At 36.5% G+C, this 20,330-nt stretch overlaps 2 protein-coding genes and 1 non-coding gene across 3 annotated transcripts; 2 read left to right on the top strand and 1 right to left on the bottom strand.

Moving 5' to 3' along the window:
• Nucleotides 1–6,535: 6,535 nt before the first annotated feature.
• LOC103958975 (probable serine/threonine-protein kinase DDB_G0278521) lies at nt 6,536–10,074 on the bottom strand. Its single transcript, XM_009371299.3, has 3 exons — nt 9,442–10,074; nt 8,187–9,267; nt 6,536–6,981 (listed from the first exon to the last, which is right to left on the bottom strand). The coding sequence occupies exons 1-3, from the start codon at nt 9,831–9,833 to the stop codon at nt 6,688–6,690; spliced, it is 1,767 nt and encodes a 588-aa protein (XP_009369574.2). The 5' UTR covers nt 9,834–10,074; the 3' UTR covers nt 6,536–6,687.
• Nucleotides 10,075–10,964: 890 nt separating this feature from the next.
• On the top strand, nt 10,965–19,589 carry LOC103958974 (rab3 GTPase-activating protein catalytic subunit). Its single transcript, XM_009371298.3, has 22 exons — nt 10,965–11,258; nt 11,453–11,496; nt 11,611–11,674; nt 11,908–12,016; nt 12,126–12,193; nt 12,279–12,376; nt 12,610–12,781; nt 13,240–13,456; nt 13,671–13,797; nt 14,175–14,284; nt 14,435–14,527; nt 14,632–14,760; nt 14,912–15,045; nt 15,450–15,539; nt 15,663–15,733; nt 16,503–16,767; nt 16,867–16,938; nt 17,305–17,344; nt 17,467–17,744; nt 18,497–18,674; nt 18,767–18,978; nt 19,168–19,589. Exons 1-22 carry the CDS (start codon nt 11,202–11,204, stop codon nt 19,462–19,464), a joined length of 2,925 nt encoding a protein of 974 aa, XP_009369573.2. The 5' UTR covers nt 10,965–11,201; the 3' UTR covers nt 19,465–19,589.
• Nucleotides 19,590–20,082: 493 nt separating this feature from the next.
• Nucleotides 20,083–20,154, top strand: TRNAP-AGG. The gene has a single exon. It is a non-coding gene; the product is annotated as a tRNA-Pro (tRNA).
• Nucleotides 20,155–20,330: the final 176 nt, after the last annotated feature.

Raw genomic sequence — 20,330 nt, 5'->3', positions numbered from 1 at the left:
CGAGATTAAGATTTGAAATTTGTGCATATTCATTATATATATCTTAAAATTTATAAATAAAATGGTGAGTAAAAATATTCCTAATAATAAGCACCGTTGCAGGCTATATGTTCTAATAGAGTGAAACAATGGATGGTAAAACAAGGGATTTAAAAATAAATAAAACAATGCATTGGGAAGAAAAATAAAATAATGCAATGGATAATTGGACTTTGACACGTTGAATGCAAGAAGACGCAAAATTGTCACATAAGTCATCAAGTTCAAATTTGATGCTTGCGTTTGATATCTAACTTGAAATTTGGGAGATGTTATATTGGTTTAAATTTTCACATAGGTAATCTTTGTCATTTGTTGATACGTAATAAGTATATAACAATAAAATTATAGTTAAATTTAATAATATGTGTCAATCAATAATAATAATACAGGCATATAAAATGGGTGGAGAATATCTAAACTTGTGTTTGAGGCATTTGTTGTAAGATTTTGATTGATTGATGGTTAAATGTCGGTTGCTTTGGTTTAATTTTGTGTTTTTATTGTCGAAATTATGATTCTTTGTTAATGAGACCCAAAAATAACATGATTAAATTATGGGAGTTTTAACGAAAAATCTGTGGTACTATTCACTTTAATAAAAAATCACATTTTTACACTAAAAAATCAATCCTGATACTATTCACTTTACCTTTTATTTTGTCCTTATCATTAAAACTCAAAGTTTTCAAGCATTTTTCATTAGCTTCCTTTAAGAGGTATTCATCAATTTTCCCCCTAAACTTGTGACCATTAGCCAATTTCCCTCATCAACTTTAATTTTGGCCAATTTGCCCCCTCAACTTTCATAATTAGTCAATTTTCCCCCTCAACTTTAATTTAGCCAATTTCTCCCTTCAACTCTAATAACTAGTCAATTTGCACCCTATTGTGAATTTTTTAATTTGATAATAATTAAACAAGTATGTGTAAGAAACTAAATAAGATGTATGTTAATCATGTTCCTATATCTTTATCCTATTGCTAATAGATTAAAATTTAGAATTTTACAATTTATCATAAATAGTGTTATTAGTCATAATAAATCAGTATGGAGTAATTTTATTTGATTTTTGACTATACAAAATTGATAACGAAAAGGATTGATGTGTAAATTTTTGTATGTGAATACAATTTTCTTTATAAAAGTGAAAGCTAAGTTCAAGTAAATTGCGGAGAATCGAGCTTTAGTGAAAAAATGGCTAGTCTATTCATAATTTTCGACTCCTTATTAAGAATAACCCATTTTATTGAAATATGTTTGATCCATGAGTTTAGGATTATTATTTCTTTTTGTTATTATTTCTTCTTCTACATGCTTTAAACCCGATTCATAACTTTTTCTTATAATCAACCCATATCACATACTAATTGTATTATGTTTTTGTACATTTTACCCTATATTATGCAAGTGAGTTTATATTAATTTTAGTACTTTGTTGGAAGTTATTAGAAAGATTGAAAATTAAAAAAATATATATATATGGAAAATTATAAATAAATAAAAAATAACAGTATGGTGCAAATTGACTAATTATGAGAGTTGAGGCGGGAAATTGGCCAAATTAAAGTTGAGGGGGGAAATTGACTAATTATGAGAGTTGATGGAGGAAATTGGCCAATGCTCACAAGTTCAAGGGGGAAATTGAAGAATACCTCTTCCTTTAAATTATACATACACTCCAATCCTGATTCAAACTGCGGGATTCTAGAGATCCTCACATCATAACCATCTATCATACATTATGCGATCAAAAATCAGTTTGAATTTTTTTATTTAAAATTAAACATAAATAGTACTTAACAAAAATTAACCGCACAATACACAAATAAACGATCATGATGTGAAAATTCCTAAAATACCATAATGAGAATCGGGGGGATCCTCATCCCTCCGTTTTGGTCCCTCCCATAAACATACCAAAGGAAAACAAACAAAAACAAATTCCATCACTCTCACAGCTTGTAGACCCACCACCAGACAATTCCTTTCCCCTTATATTTTTGGGAGTTTTAACGAAAAACCCACGATATTGTTCATTTTAACAAAAAAATCATATTTTTACACTAAAAAGTCAAACCTGGTACTATTTACTTTACCCTTTATTTTGTCATTATCATTAAAACTCAAAGTTTTCTAATTCTTTTCATTAGTTTTCATTATATTTTTTTGTCAAAACCACAATTTTCCTTCCAGTTCTGTCTAAAAGTTGCAAGAGAGTCTCACACGCAAGAAAAAAAGCTTTTGCTTGACTGGCCATATACCATATACATCTTAGCAGCAATTCGGTGCGACTGTACAACCATGTGATCTAATAAGTAGATTTTAGAATTTATCCACATACAGGGATAAAACGTACCTGAGCCTGTGGAATTAACAAATTTTACCATTCCTTTGAAACCCATATGCTACTTTTAGACCGAAACTAGGACGCAAATTGCAATTTTAACTGCGATTGGTGACAGACTTCACGACATGGATAGTGTTAGTACTTGATTTACCGCGTGGGTCACCTTGAGACATGCCTATAACCCACCTACATGATTTGACCAATTTCCAGCCTAATCTATTATGTTACCTCATAAACATACAATAATCTTAATCTTTAATTAAATAATCTGAATTGCCTAATCAATCATCATGACACTGTTGAGAGTTGTCTCACATGGATGAAGGACAATGTTTATTATGTGTTTATATGATCTTGAGATGCTCTTTATATTGCCAATTGGATTTATGGTGAAACCTCAATTTCATCATGATATTAGAGTGGGTTGTCCTTGTATGAAGCCAAACGGCCACACGTGCTCCACGTCATCCAGTTGTTGTCCACATCTAGGCTTGAAAGTCCGCCACACATGCAGGAGTGTGTTGAGAGTTATCCCACATCAATAAGAGATAAAGTTTACTATAATGCTTATATGATCTTGGGCTATTATGTTACCTCATAAACATACAATAATCTTAATCTTTAATTAAATAATCTGAATTGCCTAATCAAACATGATGACACAAGGAAGGCAAATGATTTGAATATTCTCATTTCCCACCGCTAAAATCATAACAACATTGAATCATAGTGCGTTTGGTAAAGTAAAATTCTAAAGTGACCGAATAAAATATCCAGTTTTTCTTTCGAGATAATTGAAGCATTCATCATTTAGCACAATTGGAGCTTTGGACCCTTAAGTAAAAATTCACGAATATTGATCCCTGAACTAATAATTTGGAGCAATGGTTCTTTTGACTAACTCTGTTAGAACTTTTATCCATTTTTTGCCCCTTTAAACCCTTTATTTTGGAAGGAAGTTCTAACAACGTTCGCGAAAATGATTACTGCCCCACATTATAACAAGTTAAATGCTCAATACTCACGGATCTTTGGTTGAGGAACCAAAGCTCGAATTGAGTCAAAATTGAGAGACCATAGCTCCAATTTTTTGTTTTCTTTCTCTTTTTGCCCTTTTGTAGAGAGAGAGTTGAAAGAAGATATTTTTTTTTCATTTCAGTTACATAAGCTTTTCTTTGCATCTAATAATAAGTACCGTTGTAGTCTATATGTTCTACTAGAGTGAAACAAGGGATTTGAAAGGAAATAGAACAAGGGATGGTAAAACAAGGGATTTGAAAGAAATAAAACAATGCATTGGGAAGAAAAATAAAATAAAACAATGGTAACAGTGGATAATTTGGACTTTGACACATTGAATGCAAGAAGACGCAAAATTGTCACATAAGTCATCAAGTTCAAATTTGATGCTTGCATTTGATATCTAACTTAGAGTTTGGGGAATGTTGTATTGGTTTAAATTGTTACATAAATAATCTTTATCATTTGTTGATATGTATTAAGTTCATGATAATATTAAATTTGATAACACGTGTCGGTCATCGTAGGGAGACCGCGGGTACATAATATCTAAACTTGTATTTGACGCATTTGTTGTATGATTTTGATTGATTGATGGTTAAATGTCAGTTGCTTTGATTTGATTTTCTGTTTTTATTGTCGAAATTATGATTCTTTGTTAGTGGGACCCAAAATAACATGATTACATTATACATACACTCCAATCCCGATTCAAACTATAACATCTCATATCGTCCAAAGTAGATCCTGTAAGCTTTATATATATATATATATATATATATATATTCCCTCCCTACTTAGGACGAGGTCTTTTGGGAGTTTATTGGCTTCGGGTTCCATGGGAACTCCGAAGTTAAGCCAATAGCGCGCGAGAGCACTCCCATGATGGGTGACCCACTGGGAAGTTCTCGTGTGAGTTCCTAGAAACAAAATCGTGAGGGCATGGTTGGGGCTCAAAGCGGACAATATTGTGCTACGGTGGTGGAGTGGCACTCCCATGATGGGTGACCCATTGGGAAGTTCTCGTGCGGCACTCCCATGATGGGTGACCCATTGTGAAGTTCTCGTGTGAGTTCCTAAAAACAAAACCGTGATGGCGTGGTCGGGGCCCAAAGCGGAAAATATCGTGCTACGGTGTTGGAGCGGGCCCGGGATGTGATGGACCCCGGGCGGGGATGTGACACAAACTGTGAGATTCTAAAGGTCCTCACATCTTAATCATTTATCATACATTGTGTGACCAGAAATCAGTTTAAATTTATTATTTAAAATCAAACATAAATAGTACTTAACGAAAACTGATCGCACGATGTACAAAATTCCTAAGACCCCGCAAAGAGGATCAGGGGGATCCTCATCCCTCCGTTTTGGTCTCTCCCATAAACATACCAAAGGAAAATAAACAAAAACAAATAGGAAAACTAATGAAAAGGGCTTGAAAACTTTAAATTTTAATGATAAGGACAAAATAAAGGGTAAAATGAATAGTCAGGATTGACTTTTTAGTGTAAAAATATGATTTTTCGTTAAAATGAACAGTACTGTGATTTTTTCGTTAAAACTCCCAAAAACATATTCCATCACTCTCACAGATTGTAGACCCACCAGACAATTCCGTTCCCCTTATATTTTTAGTCAAAACCACAATTTTCCTTCCAGTTCTGTCTAAAAGTTCCACAATTTTCCTTCCAGTTCTGTCTAAAAGTTGCAAGAGAGTCTCACACGCAAGGAAAAAACTTTTGCTTGACCGGCCATATGCCATATACATCTTAGCAGCAATTCGGTGTGGTCGTACAACCATGTGATCCAATAAGTAGATTTTAGAATTTATCCACGTACAGGGGCAAAAAGTACCCCAGCATGTGGAATTAATCAATTTTACCATTCCTTTGAAACCCATATGCTATTTTTAGACGGAAACTTGGACGAAAGTTGCAATTTTAAGTGCGATTGTTAACAGACTTCACATAGTATTAATACATGATTTACCGCGTGGGTCACCTTGAGACATACCTATAACCCACCTACATGATTTGACCAATTTCCAGCCTAATCTATTATGTTACCTCATAAACATATAATAATCTTAATCTTTAATTAAATAATCTGAATTGCCTAATCAATCATGATGACACTGTTGAGAGTTATCCCATCGATGAGAGATAATGTTTGCTATGTGCTTATATGATCTTTGACTACTTTTCATATTGCCAATTGGTTTTACTGTGGAATTCCAATTTCATCATGGTATCAAAGTGGATTGTCCTTGTATTAAGCCAAACGGCACACGCGCTTCACGTCATCCAGTTGTTGTCCACGTGCAGGCTTGAAAATCCGCCACACGTGTGAAAGCGTGTTGAGAGTTATCGTACATCGATAAGGGATAAAGTTTATTGTAATACTTATATAGTCTTGGGCTATTATGTTACCTCGTAAACATACAATAATCTTAATCTTTAATTAAATAATCTGAATTGCCTAATCAATCATGATGAGACAGGGAAGGCAAATGATTTGAATATTCTCATTTCCCACCGCCAAAATCATAACCACATTGAATCATAGTGCGTTTGGTAAAGTAAAATTCTAAAGTGACCGAATAAAATAAGAAAAATTAATGAAAATGATTTAAAAACTTTGAGTTTTAATGATAATAACAAAATAAAAAGTAAAATGAATAGTACTAGAATTGACTTTTTAGTGTAAAAATATGATTTTTTGTTAAAATGAACAGTACCGTGAGCTTTTCGTTAAAACTCTCAATAAAATATCCAGTTTTTCTTTTAAGTTTTGAAGCATCGATCGTTTAGCTCAATTGGAGCTTTGGACCCTTAACTAAAAATTCACGAATATTGACACGTGAACTAATAATATGGAACAATGGTTCTTTTGACTAATTTCGTTAGAACTTCCATTCATTTTTTGCCCTTTTAAACCCTTTATTTTGGAAAGAAGTTCTAACAAAGTTCGCGAAAATGATTACTGCCCCACATTATAGCAAGTTAAATGCCCAATACTCGTGGATCTTTGGTTGAGGGACCAAAGCTCGAATTGAGCCAAAATTGAGAGACCATAAATCCAATTTTCTCTTTTCTTTCTCTTTTTGCCCTTTTGTAGAGAGAGAGTTGAAAGAAGATTTTTTTTCATTTCAGCTGCATAAGCTTTTCTTTGCATCTACATTAAGCATGGATTACTCCGTAATTACGGGTAGTTTTACATTAGCGGTATTAAATATAAATATACTAGAAACATATCACTCAGACTAGCTTAAGGATGTTCACCTATTACCGTTGTTGTTTGACCGCAGCAAAGTTGATAGAATTTCCGAGAATTGAGGGCGCTTTGACGGTGAATTGTTCCAGCACTTGGTCATCAAGGACTTCAGCATTTGTGGGCAGTCCTTTGGAATCTCGGGTCTAAGGCCACAGGCAGCTATCCCCACTGCTGCTTGTACCGGTGAACACGCAGCATATGCTGCCTCACCAGTAACCATCTCCCAAATTACCATCCCGAAACTGTACACATTACTCATCCATGTCTCGCTAACACACTCTGGATCACCGGCAATGATCTGTCGGCAACCAGAAACGCGAACAAAGCAATGAATACCATATCTGTTACTTCAAGTATTCAGATCATAAATATGAGATATACAAAGCAGAAAGATGTGGAAGAACGTCGGTGAATAAAATATGTAACCTAACTAGTATGCTGGATGGCTTCGATACGATTAATTCATATGAGATATGAGGTGTAATTCGTTAGACGGAATAACAACTTCAGGTTTTTGTTTACTTCTGTACTTCCAAAAATGTGAACAAGTTCTTTGTTACTCAGATTGACAGATGGTATACAAAAGTGAAAGTGACAAAAGGTGGTCCCAAAAGAGCAAACTTGAGTAAAGAAAGAAAATTATTCTGTTCTAAGTGATTTGTATCCGCATTTCCCGGGACCCAAATCAAAAGCAAATCCAAATAAACGACATTAAAATAGTTCTTTTCATCATCAAGCAATTTATACCTAGAGTTTGTATCAGCATCCAATTATTATCACAAGCTAATAAAAGGTGGATGAAACATGGGTTTATAGAGCGGCATCAAACACTGCTCCGGAAAGGATATAATTCTTGACCAGTGATCATTGCTAAAAACTTAAAATTTTCATTTTGGGGGATCCGCACAATAATACCTGTATTTCGGAAAGTAGCACTACTATAACGTTGCGGCTAAGTTGATATGTTTAGTGGCATGCATAAATGTAGTTGGGCAAAGTTTCACGGAATATAGAGGAGTGCTTAGATAAAGATAAATAGTACACCGAGATGTAAAGTACCACCAATTAGGAAAACATGTTAGGCATGCTCAAACAAATATGTCGGGTTAAGTGACATAAAGTGTCTTTAGTGAAAATAGATTGATCCTGAATAGGTGAATTGATACATTGAATCCACTATGACTGCCAGCGAAATGATGAAATCTAACAAAAAATCCATACAAAAGAAATCAAATTTTGTATGCTGAGGAGGACTGTGCAGGTAAAGTTTTTGTAGCGAAATAATGACTAGATTATCTGCAATACGATCATGTGAGTAAGTTCTTGGAATGACAGACACATTTGGGTTCGCAATGTCTATGGAAATGGAACGTCAATTTTTTCCCACAGCTTTTGGTTACGCAGATTGACAAGATAAAAGGTTTATAGACATGTAAGAACTCAGTTTAACTGGTTCAAAGCAGAAAATGCACGGAATAATAACTGACGCAACAATGAACTAACCTCGGGAGCTAACCACCGGTATCCATCTGTCTCGTACTCCATTGCATCACCAACACTTTTACAAGCAGCAACTATACCCATGTCCCCTAAGCAAGCATTCCCATGTCGATCTAATAATATACGCTGTGTGTTGAGGTCCCTATATGCAACGCCGTGGTCATTCATGAACTTGACCCCCTCTGCCACATCAACGGCAATCCTTAATACGTCCTTAATCTGAAGCTTCTTGTTCTTAAGCATCAAGTCATATACTGATCCACCTTCCATCAGCTTCGTAACAACGCACAACCCATGATTGTCATCAATGCAAACACCATAAAATTGCAGAATGTTCTTGTTCCCACACGTCATGAGCTCCAAAAGATCTCTTCGGAGTTCAAAGTCATAGGAATTTCCCTTGTCACACCCTTTAAGCTTCTCAATTCCAACCTTTTTCCCCTTGTACACTCCCTTATATGAATTGGGTCCAATCTGATCAACAAAGTCGAGATTATCAGAGTTCAACAGCCACTTCCCAATTTCATCGCCCCCCGATTGGATTGTCTGCCATTCATCTACGGATACAACAAATGACGAAGTGGGTAGAGGATCGGGAAGCTGAATCATTTGGCTAGAAATCTCAATCCCATTCCTATAATTTTGTTCACCAATGTCGTCCTCAATATCTCCCACCTCCCTCCCCATCGTATTCTCTTCTTGGCACCCACATAGTCCAAACGGGAGCTTCACCGTGCTCGATTTGGGCTTCCTTATAGCCAACTTCAAAGCATTTTCAACCCGGTTTCTGAACAATTTATCTTGCCCAACGTCAACCATAAGAAGAACAACGCCAATAGTACACCCTTTCTTCTCAAAGATCTGTACCTTCTTGTAGCAAATCGACTCGTTATCGAGTGCACCGGACATCAATGGCCATGAAATCGAACAGTTACACGCAAAGGTGAGCTTGAACACAGACCCCTGAGCCTCCTCCTCAGACACCTCTTGAATCAACATTGCAGGATGCCCATCCAATGATGCCTGCTCTATCAATTTTATATGAAGAAACACTTCTTTCATTTCGAATCCCGCCTGTGCATAACTACACACCACATACACAAAAACCCAAATCACTAAACAAGCAAAATCAATCACAACACAATCCAAATCCTCTGTTTGGCTGCTCAACAAATTGCACAAAGTCGCAATCCATCAATCCAAACAAGCATAAACTAAACTCAGTAACCAAACAGAGCGAAAGATTCAGCCTTCAAACCTGAGGGGAAGAGAATCGTAATGCTTGCGAATGTTGGAGACGAGCTTCTCCGGCAGCTGACTGCCAGGGTAGAGCTGCGTGAGATTACGCACCACACTCCCCCACACCAACTTCCTCGAGCTCTCGATCTTGCCAAACGACGCCGTAGCCGAGTCACTCGCCGAGTCGAGATTCAGCGAGTTCTTGAGCGACGCGATGGCCTCTGACACGTTCCGGCTCAGCCTCTGCAGCTTCTTCTGCACCACGGACGACTCCTTAACTCCGGCGCCGTTAGAACTCTCCGGCGCCGCGGTCGCGCCCTCCGATCTGTCATGCGTCCTCATCAGCACCTGCTCCACCATGTCCTCGTCAGTGCTCGCTCGGCCCGACCAGCACTCCAGAGCTGCAGCCATGGGTAGAGTAAGCTAGAGAAGCTCAATGCGGGTCGGCTCGGATGACTCAGTGAGTCAGTGACTCGCCCGTCGTCTCCGTATATAGTTCAGCGACACAGAGAGTACAGAGAGAGTGGCCTCGTCACGTTCAGATTTCTGAGTTTCTTCATTTTTTGACAAATAAAAGGAGGAGAGAGAGAGAGAGAGAGAGAAGAGAGAGGGAGGGTGGTGGGCTTGTTTTATTGTATGGGAGCGTGAATAAATTAGTTAATGATTGTGTTAATAAATCACAACTGCCTGTGTGTTAGGAGTGATGATGATGATGCTTTCCGATTTGAACCAACGGTGGGGATCGCTGTACGTAAATGGGTGTGGGGCCCTTGTTGGCCCACTGCGAGTGCTTATGTTTTCAGAAAACAGGGAAACCACGTTGTAAGACCTACTTCGAAGTTGTAATTGTGGAAAAATTTTCGAGTGTGATTGGAAAACAAAAAGTTATTTTCCATGTTATTATATAATTAATTTTTTTTTTCAAACGCCTCTTTAATTATACAATGATATGTGATGTATTATATTTTGATTATGTTGAAAAATCTTTTATATTTGTGAGTTATACATTTATTAGAGAAATGTGGTAAAATGAGAACTCTTAAAATATCGTCCCACTCTCATTTATCCAATTGAAATTTTTTGGATCTTTTGGAAGCGATTTCAAACAAATCCTTACTCCCATTATCTTGTACGGTTGCCATTTTGTAATGCGAAGTAATGTAAGATTGGTGTTTCATGAATGGAGTTCGAATTTGGTTTATGGGAAATCACTTTACATTCCACAATTTTATTTTATGATAGAAGATTAAATTGTCTTTTCACTTTTTTTTAGTTGGCAATGAGAATTTTGTTAATAAATAGTTTAAATTATTAGATATCGAGCTTGAATGATCGAGTTGACCTCAAATTTACCTTGAACTGTTTTGTTAAAAAATTCAAGTTGCTCAAGAATTTACGAGTTGAACATACTTACAAGTTTTGCTTGTTTCCTAATCGAGCCGAATTAAATTTGACTTGGTTCTTTCACGAGCCAAACTTAGACGAGCCAAAAGACAGACCGAACCCAATGCAAACTCGAATGGTGTCGAAAGGATCTACTTAGAAGGTGCCGAATACAAATATCATAAACCTCGGTGACGAAACTGCAATTTGCATAAGACGTACAACACGGAGAAGCGCGAGGAGAAGTCATCTGCAATTCCCGCACTCTACAGATCTTAACAGTAATCCTTCGTCTGCAGATCTCAACCCAGTCGATCATCGATTACGTGAACCCAAAGAAAATCAGACGACGTCGTAAATTCAATCCGAAAAACACATTTCTGCTGCGTTCCGTACATGGCGTCATCCAGCAGGTTGGAATCTGTCGGAGACGATGAAGCTGAAGAGGAGGAGGTTCGCCATTATCCATTGCTTTGAATTCATCGATTTTTAATTTTTAATTGTTATTTTTTATTCATGCTTAATTGAATTTCACGTCGTAATTTTCCAGAAATTTTTAACTTTAATTTTACTCCGACGCCACTAATAAGAGCTAATCAAGCAAAAAGCTATGAACTTACTCTGAAGGAAAATAATATTGGTTGCAGGTTGAGCATTTTGATGATTTCACTCTTGCCTCTTCATGGGAAAGGTAATTCATATGTGTGTGTATGTATATAATTATATATACTCAGCTAATTTTTGTAAAGTTTTCGACTTTGTATATGTTGGGAACTAATTTGGATTGTAATTGTCATGTTTTCAGGTTTATTTCCGATATTGAAGCGGTTTGTAGGCAATGGTTGGCAGACGGTCCGAAAAATCTGCTGGTATGCTTGAAGAAGCTTGTTCTGTTACTCAAATTGTTATGCGAATGAGTTATTCACGTCAGTTTGTGCATTTTGATTGCTACTTATATTTTTGCATTGCTGAGTTTGATTTTTATTGCCATCGTGATGAAAATTGTAATACGATCTTGTTGAGAGGAAAAGTTTTTAGTTTTTGTTGTCCTTTGTCATGTTTGTCACTGCCAATATGGATTTTGTGTATTTTTTGGCTGTAGAAAAAGGATGCAAGGGAGGTTTCGGAGGATTTATACAAGGTCAAGTCTGAGTTGAAGTTTTCAGCAAAAACTTATTGCATGGAATACTATTTTGGAACAAAATATGACGGTAATGAGGAATTTCAATCGTCATTTTTCTTTAATTATATTTTTGTCGTAAATTTGAATCAAAATGTTAATATTGGAGGCTAATGTTTTATTGTATTGCGGTGGTACAGGCAAAGTTATTGATTGGAATTCCACATTGCATGACTTGCAGTTGTGTTTTGGGGTGAAAGAATTTTTGGTATGCCATAGCTTGACACCTTTCGTTCTTTAGTGCTTTATTTATTTGTATTTTGGTTTCAAACTTGTTGATCATATTTCGTCAGGTAATTGCTCCTCAAAGTGCCAGCGGTGTGGTTCTTGATGCACCTGAGGCTAGCAAGCTTTTAAGTGCAGTTGCAATTGCCTTATCAAATTGTTCGAGGTGGGAGGGATACCAACTTGAAACTTTTTCTTTGTAACTTTTGGTTCTTCTTAGACATGTGCCTAGGTCAATTGAAATTTCTGATATTAGATCAACATCCATGTAGTGTTTGTTGACAATCAGTGGCCTGCAGTTTATTAACTTTTTGTCATGGTGTTACATACTTTATCTAGTTCATTATTTGAGTTAAGTTATATCAACCATATGATATTATTCAAAATTTGGCTATGCAGTTTGTGGCCTGCATTTGTTCCAGTACATGTTCCTGCTAGGAAAGCTTACATCGGTATCCAAAATATGGGAACAGTTTTTACAAGAAGATTTGAGGCTGATCATATTGGTAGCCAGGTTCCGGTAAAACTCATGCATTTGGAAGGATTGTATGAGTTGTTTGTTTCCAAATTTGTAAGTTTCTACCAAAAATTAAATGTCCTTTTTTCTTTTTGATATAATCTTGCAGTCTTGCTGTCACAAGTTGGTTATTCACTTACCTTTTGAGCTTACAGTTACTACTATAATAGTATGATTTGAGGCTTATAAGATCTTTAGGCTGTACTCTATGTCCCTGCTGTTTCCTTTTATTTTGTGTACCTCCTTTTCATTTCATAATGCTATAGGTAGGCTGAATAGTATAGTTTTGGTCAGTCCGATTCATGCTATCATCATCCCAAAAGTCTGTTTTTTCTCAAACAATATCAGCAGGATTTTTATTTTTTGAATTATATGTTCTTTGCTAACTATTCTTGTTCTGTATATTTCGCTATCCATTGAATTTGAAGTTCCTTAAAGTAGTATTGTTTTTAAAATTATATTTTGGTTTCCTGTTTCTCCAAAATCTAATTATTTTTCTTTTGATGGTGAAGGCCTACTCCACATTGGACTTTTCTACTCACAGTTTCAAAGTCCATTTCACAATGAAGCTAACCTACAGATCCCTTCCCCATGATGATGAGGTTCAAGGAGATGATCCAGATGTTACTGAATCTGAAATAGATCTTGGTGGTGAAACTCACAATACAACACAATGGGATGATGATTGTCCATGGAGTGAGTGGTATTCTGCCGAAGACCCTGTAAAAGGTAGTTTTATCCTGAATTGTTTCATTGTGTAATGCTTCCTCTTATAGGTTTTGTCCATAGCCGTGCTCGTTCTTTTAGGTATGACTGTGTGGGATAATGTCTTAGGTTTTACTTCAAACAACATGCATGTTGTTTACCACAATGATCCTTGGCATGCTTGATAACTCACTATGGACTAAACATTTAATTTGATGTATGTATTGACTGCCCACAGGATTTGAATTGGTTGCCATGTGGTCAGAGAATTTGGTTGAGAGCTCTATGGAAATGGCTGAGCTGGAAAATTCTTCGCCCCACGAAGCTCAAAAATGGATACTATCTCCAAATATGTCTTCAACTTTGTGAGATACTTCTTTATTTAGACGACATTATCAATTTTTATCAAATAAACGCTATGCCTGTGATAGCTTTGTCCATGCGTAATTGCGTATTGAAGATTTTGGTCATTTTTCATTTATTCTTCCACAGTATATGTCACAAGAGGATTTGCCCATAATTTTTAGCTTATCCAAATTGTAGGGTTTTGGTGCTATATTATTCTGAATTCTAATTTCCTCAACGAAAAAAACTAACACTGAACTTTATTTTTTAAAGCAATGTCCATTGATCTGCATCTTCAAAGTGTTATTATGTCGTTTTTTATTAACTGGTGCACATGATGGGTATTGTTGTATAGTGTGCTTATTTTATAAGCTATCTGATGACTACTTTTCTTCAGAACTGATTCTTCCAAAGGAAACAGAATTGGATTTGCTTCTCAACTGTGCCTATTACTTGACACATTGAATATGTCCTTTGAGGCTCAATTTATGGAAGATTTTGTGTCAGGTTTGAATTTGACCTCTTATGCAACTTAGATTCATCAGCTATTTTTCGATAAATTGCTTGTTTTTGTTTCATGAGGTGGAGATGTCATTTTGGTTTTTTATTGAGCTGGCCACTTTCTTTTTTTTTTTTTTCTTCTCTTTCTTTGGGTAGTTGAAAATCCAGGTTCAGATAATTTGAAGTCCTCAATGGTTATACCTCCACCTACAGTTATTGATCGTATGCTTAAGGAACTCTTTCATGATGGTATTGCTCCCTTCCTGCAAGACATTTTCATGTAGCTAACTGAAACAGACACTTTACACTATATTGCGGTGGTTACTAATCATAAGCACCAATGATCTATGTAGGTGCACGATTCCCAGATGTTGCTGCTGCGGAGCATAAGACTTCTCGAGCTATTAAGGGCGCACCTCTTAAATCCCTTTTTGCACAGTTTTGTTTGCATTCTCTATGGTTTGGAAACTGCAACATACGTGGTATGCATAGGAACCAAATTTCTAATATTTTCACAATCTTTTAAAAGAATTTATTGAGTGTGTACGCCATTCAGATGGTTGGATTCATTTCCTTAGTAGTGTTATTTTCTAAATTATGACCGGCCATTTGTTTTTGTATATGTTTGATCAGCTATTGCTGTTATTTGGATAGAGTTTGTTCGTGAAGTTCGGTGGTGTTGGGAAGAGTCACAGCCACTGCCCCTAATGCCAGCCACTGGTTCAATTGACCTCTCCACGTGTTTGATTAATCAGAAACTTCACATGGTAATTATCTGTACAAATCTTCAAAGAGTTTGATGGAATTCGTTTCTGAAAAGAAAAAAAAAAAATTATTATCGTTAAACAGATGTTTCTACAGATGTTAACAATTTGGTTTTGAAAACTTTAACACCCTTGCACCTATTTTCTTTTATAAGAACACATGTCTAAGCTTATGACTGTTGCTGTATGGCACCATGGTTGCTTGACAATGTCCAGGATAGTAATGAACACACACATTATACAATTTTGTTGATCAAATTGAGATTAAACTAATATGCCGAACATGTTGATTTTATTTTTAAGATATGATGTGAAAATGTTGTCATTGGACCTTTATCCTGTGATGATTCCTTTGATGCACATGAAACCAAGCCAAAAAACATTTTATCTTACTGCTTTTTGTTCAGCTTGCAACATGCATTGAGATGAAGCGTCAATTGAATGAAGACTTTCAAGATTGTGTTGGAAGCCAGGAGAATTCATCTCCTCAGACTGAGGTCAAACTGATTTTTTTTGTGTGCTTTATTTTGTTTGTGGTGATCTTACTGCTTATGTTCTAATCCTATGTACATCATAGTTCCTCCTCATGTCAGCATGACTCTAGTTTACTGAAAATGCAGGAAGATAGTCAAGATGAGTATTCCTGTATAATGCAAACACCTGGTGAAAACTTTGATGGGAAACATGACAGGTGAACTAAGCAAGTGAGATCTCCTTGGTTTTCTTCATTAACAAATTCTTTGGGATTATCTCTTTTTTTTGTTTGAATTTGGATAAAAAACTTGTTTAATTTTGCCGTTGGCAGTTTAATTACTTATAATTCATGTGTGTGTGTGTGTGCGCGCTTATGCACCAAGACTGCATTCTTCACTTTCTTTGCTTAGTTGAAAGCATGAGGTGAGTTGTAATGTTAACATTGAGAAGCAAGGTTGTGGGTTCCCTCTTGTTTCACCATTAAGTCCTGTGGTGCAGATACATTCATGTAAAGAGTACTGTTATTGGTTAGCTTATGCTTTTCACATGCTTAGAGTGGGGTAGATACTTATAGATGCAAGATTGCTGGTCTGTTGTAAATTACTTTTGTGTGGCAATTCAACAGAATTAAGAATTTGAACGGTTAATCTTAATTATGCACAAATTAACATGTCCTAGGTTTGGGTACCCTATTAGGTGAATTTGGTCAGGTACCCAAAGTTCTGGCAATGATGGAAAAAATCTATTCTACCTTTTTGAGTACCTTTGTTAGCCTAGAAACATGTTTTAGTTTACTGGGCTGGCTTGTCTGTTGCTTTGGAGTTTGAGGTCAGTTGTTTAAAATTAAGATCTATATTTTGAAGCAAAGGGAAATTATGGTGTATACCTTGAAGTCGATAAAGAGTCAGGGACTAGGGTAGATAATTTTCAATTTGCATAAAGTTAAGTTTTCATTTGATTAATGCACTTTACCTTGGATGCTGCAGCCCTGCAACACCAGATAATTTACAACACCCTGAAAAAAGTTTATCGAGTGGCAGCACTAAGCCGGAAGCTGTGGTATCTGCAAATCTGAAATCTTCAGATTCTACCAGGAGGGGTTCGGCTGGTGTGGCAGGATCTATGAAACTGGAAGATGTGGTATCTGCTAATCTGAAATCTTCAGATTCTATCAGGAGGGGTTCAGCTGGTGTGGCAGGATCTATGATGCTTCTGAAGTCGTATCAGAGCATGCATGCGCCATACACTCAGGTTGATGTAACATATAAAACCATTTAACAATCTCATCATAGTTTGTGCTCTTGCAAAGTCTGAAGAAATGGAAGTTGAACTTTTTACACATTTTTGTAGGAATCACCACTTATGACAGAAGACATGCACGAAGAACGGCTTCATGCTGTTGAAGCCTTTGGCAACTCATTTGTAAGATTAAGACCTCCTTGTATTAATTTGGCATCTCTGGCCATAAGTTTTCATACGATAATTAGCTCTAGTCATACCAATCTATTGCATGCAGAAAGATTTTCATGTTTGGGTTAAGAAAACATTAGGTACTTATTTTTCAATGGAATTAAAAAAGTTGGAAGTTCTCAAGGATTTTCTTTTTCCAGCCTCCCTCATCAGTCGCACATTAATATGGACCACGGAATGCCCACTCTATACATTACTCCACAATATGGAAATTACAATTCATTCTTCATTACTTGATAGATAATGTTCTTTAGATGGTTTTCATGTGTTGTTAAGTATAACATACTGCAATAATTTTTATCAAATATTCTATTGCAGGACTTTTCTGCTCAGTTGGAGAGAGAGATCTTAACTTCAGGTGAAAACCTTTAAAAGATTGTTCTAAATATCTTTTGTAGCTACATTTGCACATTGAGAATAACTTTTAGTGGATTTGTGATGCTTTTTATAAATGTCACTTATGAGTTGAATTTTGATTAGACATGTCAGCATTTAAAGCTGCAAATCCAGATGCTGTTTTTGAAGATTTTATTCGCTGGCATTCTCCTGGAGATTGGGAGAGCGATGACAAAAAAGATACTGGATCATCTAACACTCCGGCAATAGAGGGTTCAAAGGATAACTGGCCTCCTCAAGGACGACTTTCAAAGAGAATGTCTGAGCATGGAAATTTATGGCGAAAGATTTGGAATGATGCACCTGCTTTGCCAGCTTATGAGCAGAAGCCACTTCTGGATCCAAATAGAGAAGGAGAAAAGGTAAACTAACTTACCAGCAGTTATTTTGTTAAACATCACTGCTGCATAAGCCTATTCTCTAAAAGTTCCACAAAAATCAGGATGTAGATGAATAGCGCGGGGTCAGTTTTGGGGTTTTGTGCCTCCTGACCTAAACTGGTTGGTTTCTATTTGCCACCAGAAAGTTGAAACTGACTGATCTTAGGCATGAAATAGAACCTACCCAACCCAATCCAGCAAAAAAAGTACGGAACAAGGGCAGATTTTCTATTGTTAATAGAATAGATTGAATAATTTCTATTTTAGACATAAACAATCTTTAATTAAAGGGAAATAAATGTAATGTAATAAAATTGACTGCATTTTGTTGGTCAGGTGATCCGTTGGACACCTAGGCATTAACCAATTAAGTTTCTTGCTCAGTAGTCAGTTGCCAAGAGAAATGGGATAAGCCCACTTACATGAAAATGGATGCAACCTTAAGAATTCCCAAAGGCCTCGTGTCAAGGGCAGAACCTCCTTATAAATAAAGGGAAGGGGGTTCTCTTTCTTCTAGGTGTGAAACTCATGGCACTAATTATTCACTTTGAAATATGATGAAGTAAAAATTCTTATAGTTCCCTGGAGCCACAGTTTAAACAGCATGGGATGGGTTAGGCGAGATCGTAGGTTTTAAATCTGTGTAGGCAAACTAATTTATCTTTTGATGGTTCATGTGTTTTACAGTGTATTTTGGAATCTCCTTAATGTTTTTCTAACATTGCGTTTCATAGATCCTTCATTACCTGGAAACGTTACGACCGCATCAGTTGCTCGAGCAAATGATTTGTACTGCCTTCAGAGCATCAGCAGATACTTTGAACCAGACTAGCTACGGAGGCTTGAAGCAGATGGAAACCAAAATGGATCAACTTTACATTACTTTGGCGTCTGCATTGAGGCCTCTGCAAGGTTTACTAATCTGTTTCTTATTTAAAGAGAAAAGCTGAATAGTACTTGCACTAATTTGCAGTGAGTAAATACAATTTCGGTTTCTATTCCAGCAAATCGTCTATCTGCTGGCAGTGAGACTATTGAAGATATAAGACGGCTCTGTGGTGTTTTTGAACATGTCGAGAAGCTACTCACTATTGCAGCTTCCCTTCATCGCAAGTTCTTGCAAGCCCCACGCCTCTCTGAAGCCATTTTCTCCGACTGCTGCAGCTTTTATTTTCCTAGAATGGCAACGAGCTCATCAGGAGACAATGCTCCAAAGGTAAACTGCCTTTATTCTTGAAAGCATTCCTAATATAGCAGTCCAGCAGATAACGTCCCCGATGTCTTGAGGGATTGAAACATTCTGTTTTCATTCTTCGAGCAGCTGCACCACAGCGGCAGAGTTTATAATTAGCACTGACCGTTACCCCAACAATTGTTATATCGTGTGCCCCCCTTATCTTTGCAGGAGTTTGACAAGAAGCAACAAGTAAGGATGCACGAAAGACCCATCGTGTCGAATATGTTTACGCCTCCAACTGCTAATCAGTCGTGGAGGAAAGTTTTAAGCCTGGGTAATCTTCTCAACGGCCACGAACCAATCTTGAGGGAGATAATATTTTCCAAGCGGGATAGAGTGAGCGGAAATCACTACGCTGCCCACACATCCAAAATTACTCGAGAAGAAGTAGAAACATATAGAATGTATTCATGTGGAACCTCGAACGATCTTCGCGTAGCTCTTTCCGTCGTTTCGTGTGACTAGTAATATTCTCAGGATATTGTACAGAATTTAATAACAATCATTCTTTATGAAATTCTTTTTCCAGTAATTTCTTCATGTGGATCGAAATTGGATATCGAATGGAAATGGAACTATTCGTCTTTTAATCTTTTTGCTTTGGAACTGGAAATGGATTCTTGTTGCCAACTGGCATATCATGAGATAATGATTTGCTGAGAATCAATGCTGGATGGTTGATTCAAAACTTTACGAACTATTTTCAGGCTTAAAGCTTCGAAAAATTAACGGGTAGCGATTTTCACACTCTTTCAAACGGACTCTTTACAAGTTTCTTTTTCTTTCACTCAATAGTATGAGTGCAAGAAGCTAAATAAAGGAGAGTGAAAATCAATGGCCAAACTAAATCCAAATCGAATTATTTTTCTAATTCTTAATTTCGACGTTTTATTTTTTGTCACACACACTCCAAACTGAATATTTACCATTTATTAAGCCCTTGTTATTTTAATATATATTATGAACTTATAGGAAGATTGCAACAAGCTAAAAATAAACGAGTGAAAAAAACTAGCCAAACTAATTCCAAATCAGAATCTGCTGTATTTTATATTGGTTTAAAGTAAAACAGAAACGCATCAAGGGCATTTGGTCTAGTGGTATGATTCTCGCTTAGGGTGCGAGAGGTCCCGAGTTCAATTCTCGGAATGCCCCTTTCTAACAATTTTTTCATTTCTTCTGGATTTGCAGAGCATGTTAGGGGAAGTCAATGCTCAATTGCTCATGTTTCCATGAGGCATTGGATAATCTTTTATGGACATCATGAGTGTTGGGTTTTATGGACCAGATAATTTGTACCACTCCAATTGAATTTGACAATTCCTATTAAC

This window comes from the organism of the source record quoted next, unplaced genomic scaffold (genome assembly GCF_019419815.1).
Source record: "Pyrus x bretschneideri cultivar Hongxiangsu unplaced genomic scaffold, Pyrus_bretschneideri_v1 Contig39, whole genome shotgun sequence".
Classification (NCBI taxonomy): Eukaryota; Viridiplantae; Streptophyta; class Magnoliopsida; order Rosales; family Rosaceae; genus Pyrus; species Pyrus x bretschneideri.
Note: the sequence above shows the minus strand (reverse complement) of the source record. Positions and strands in the feature narration are given on the sequence as shown.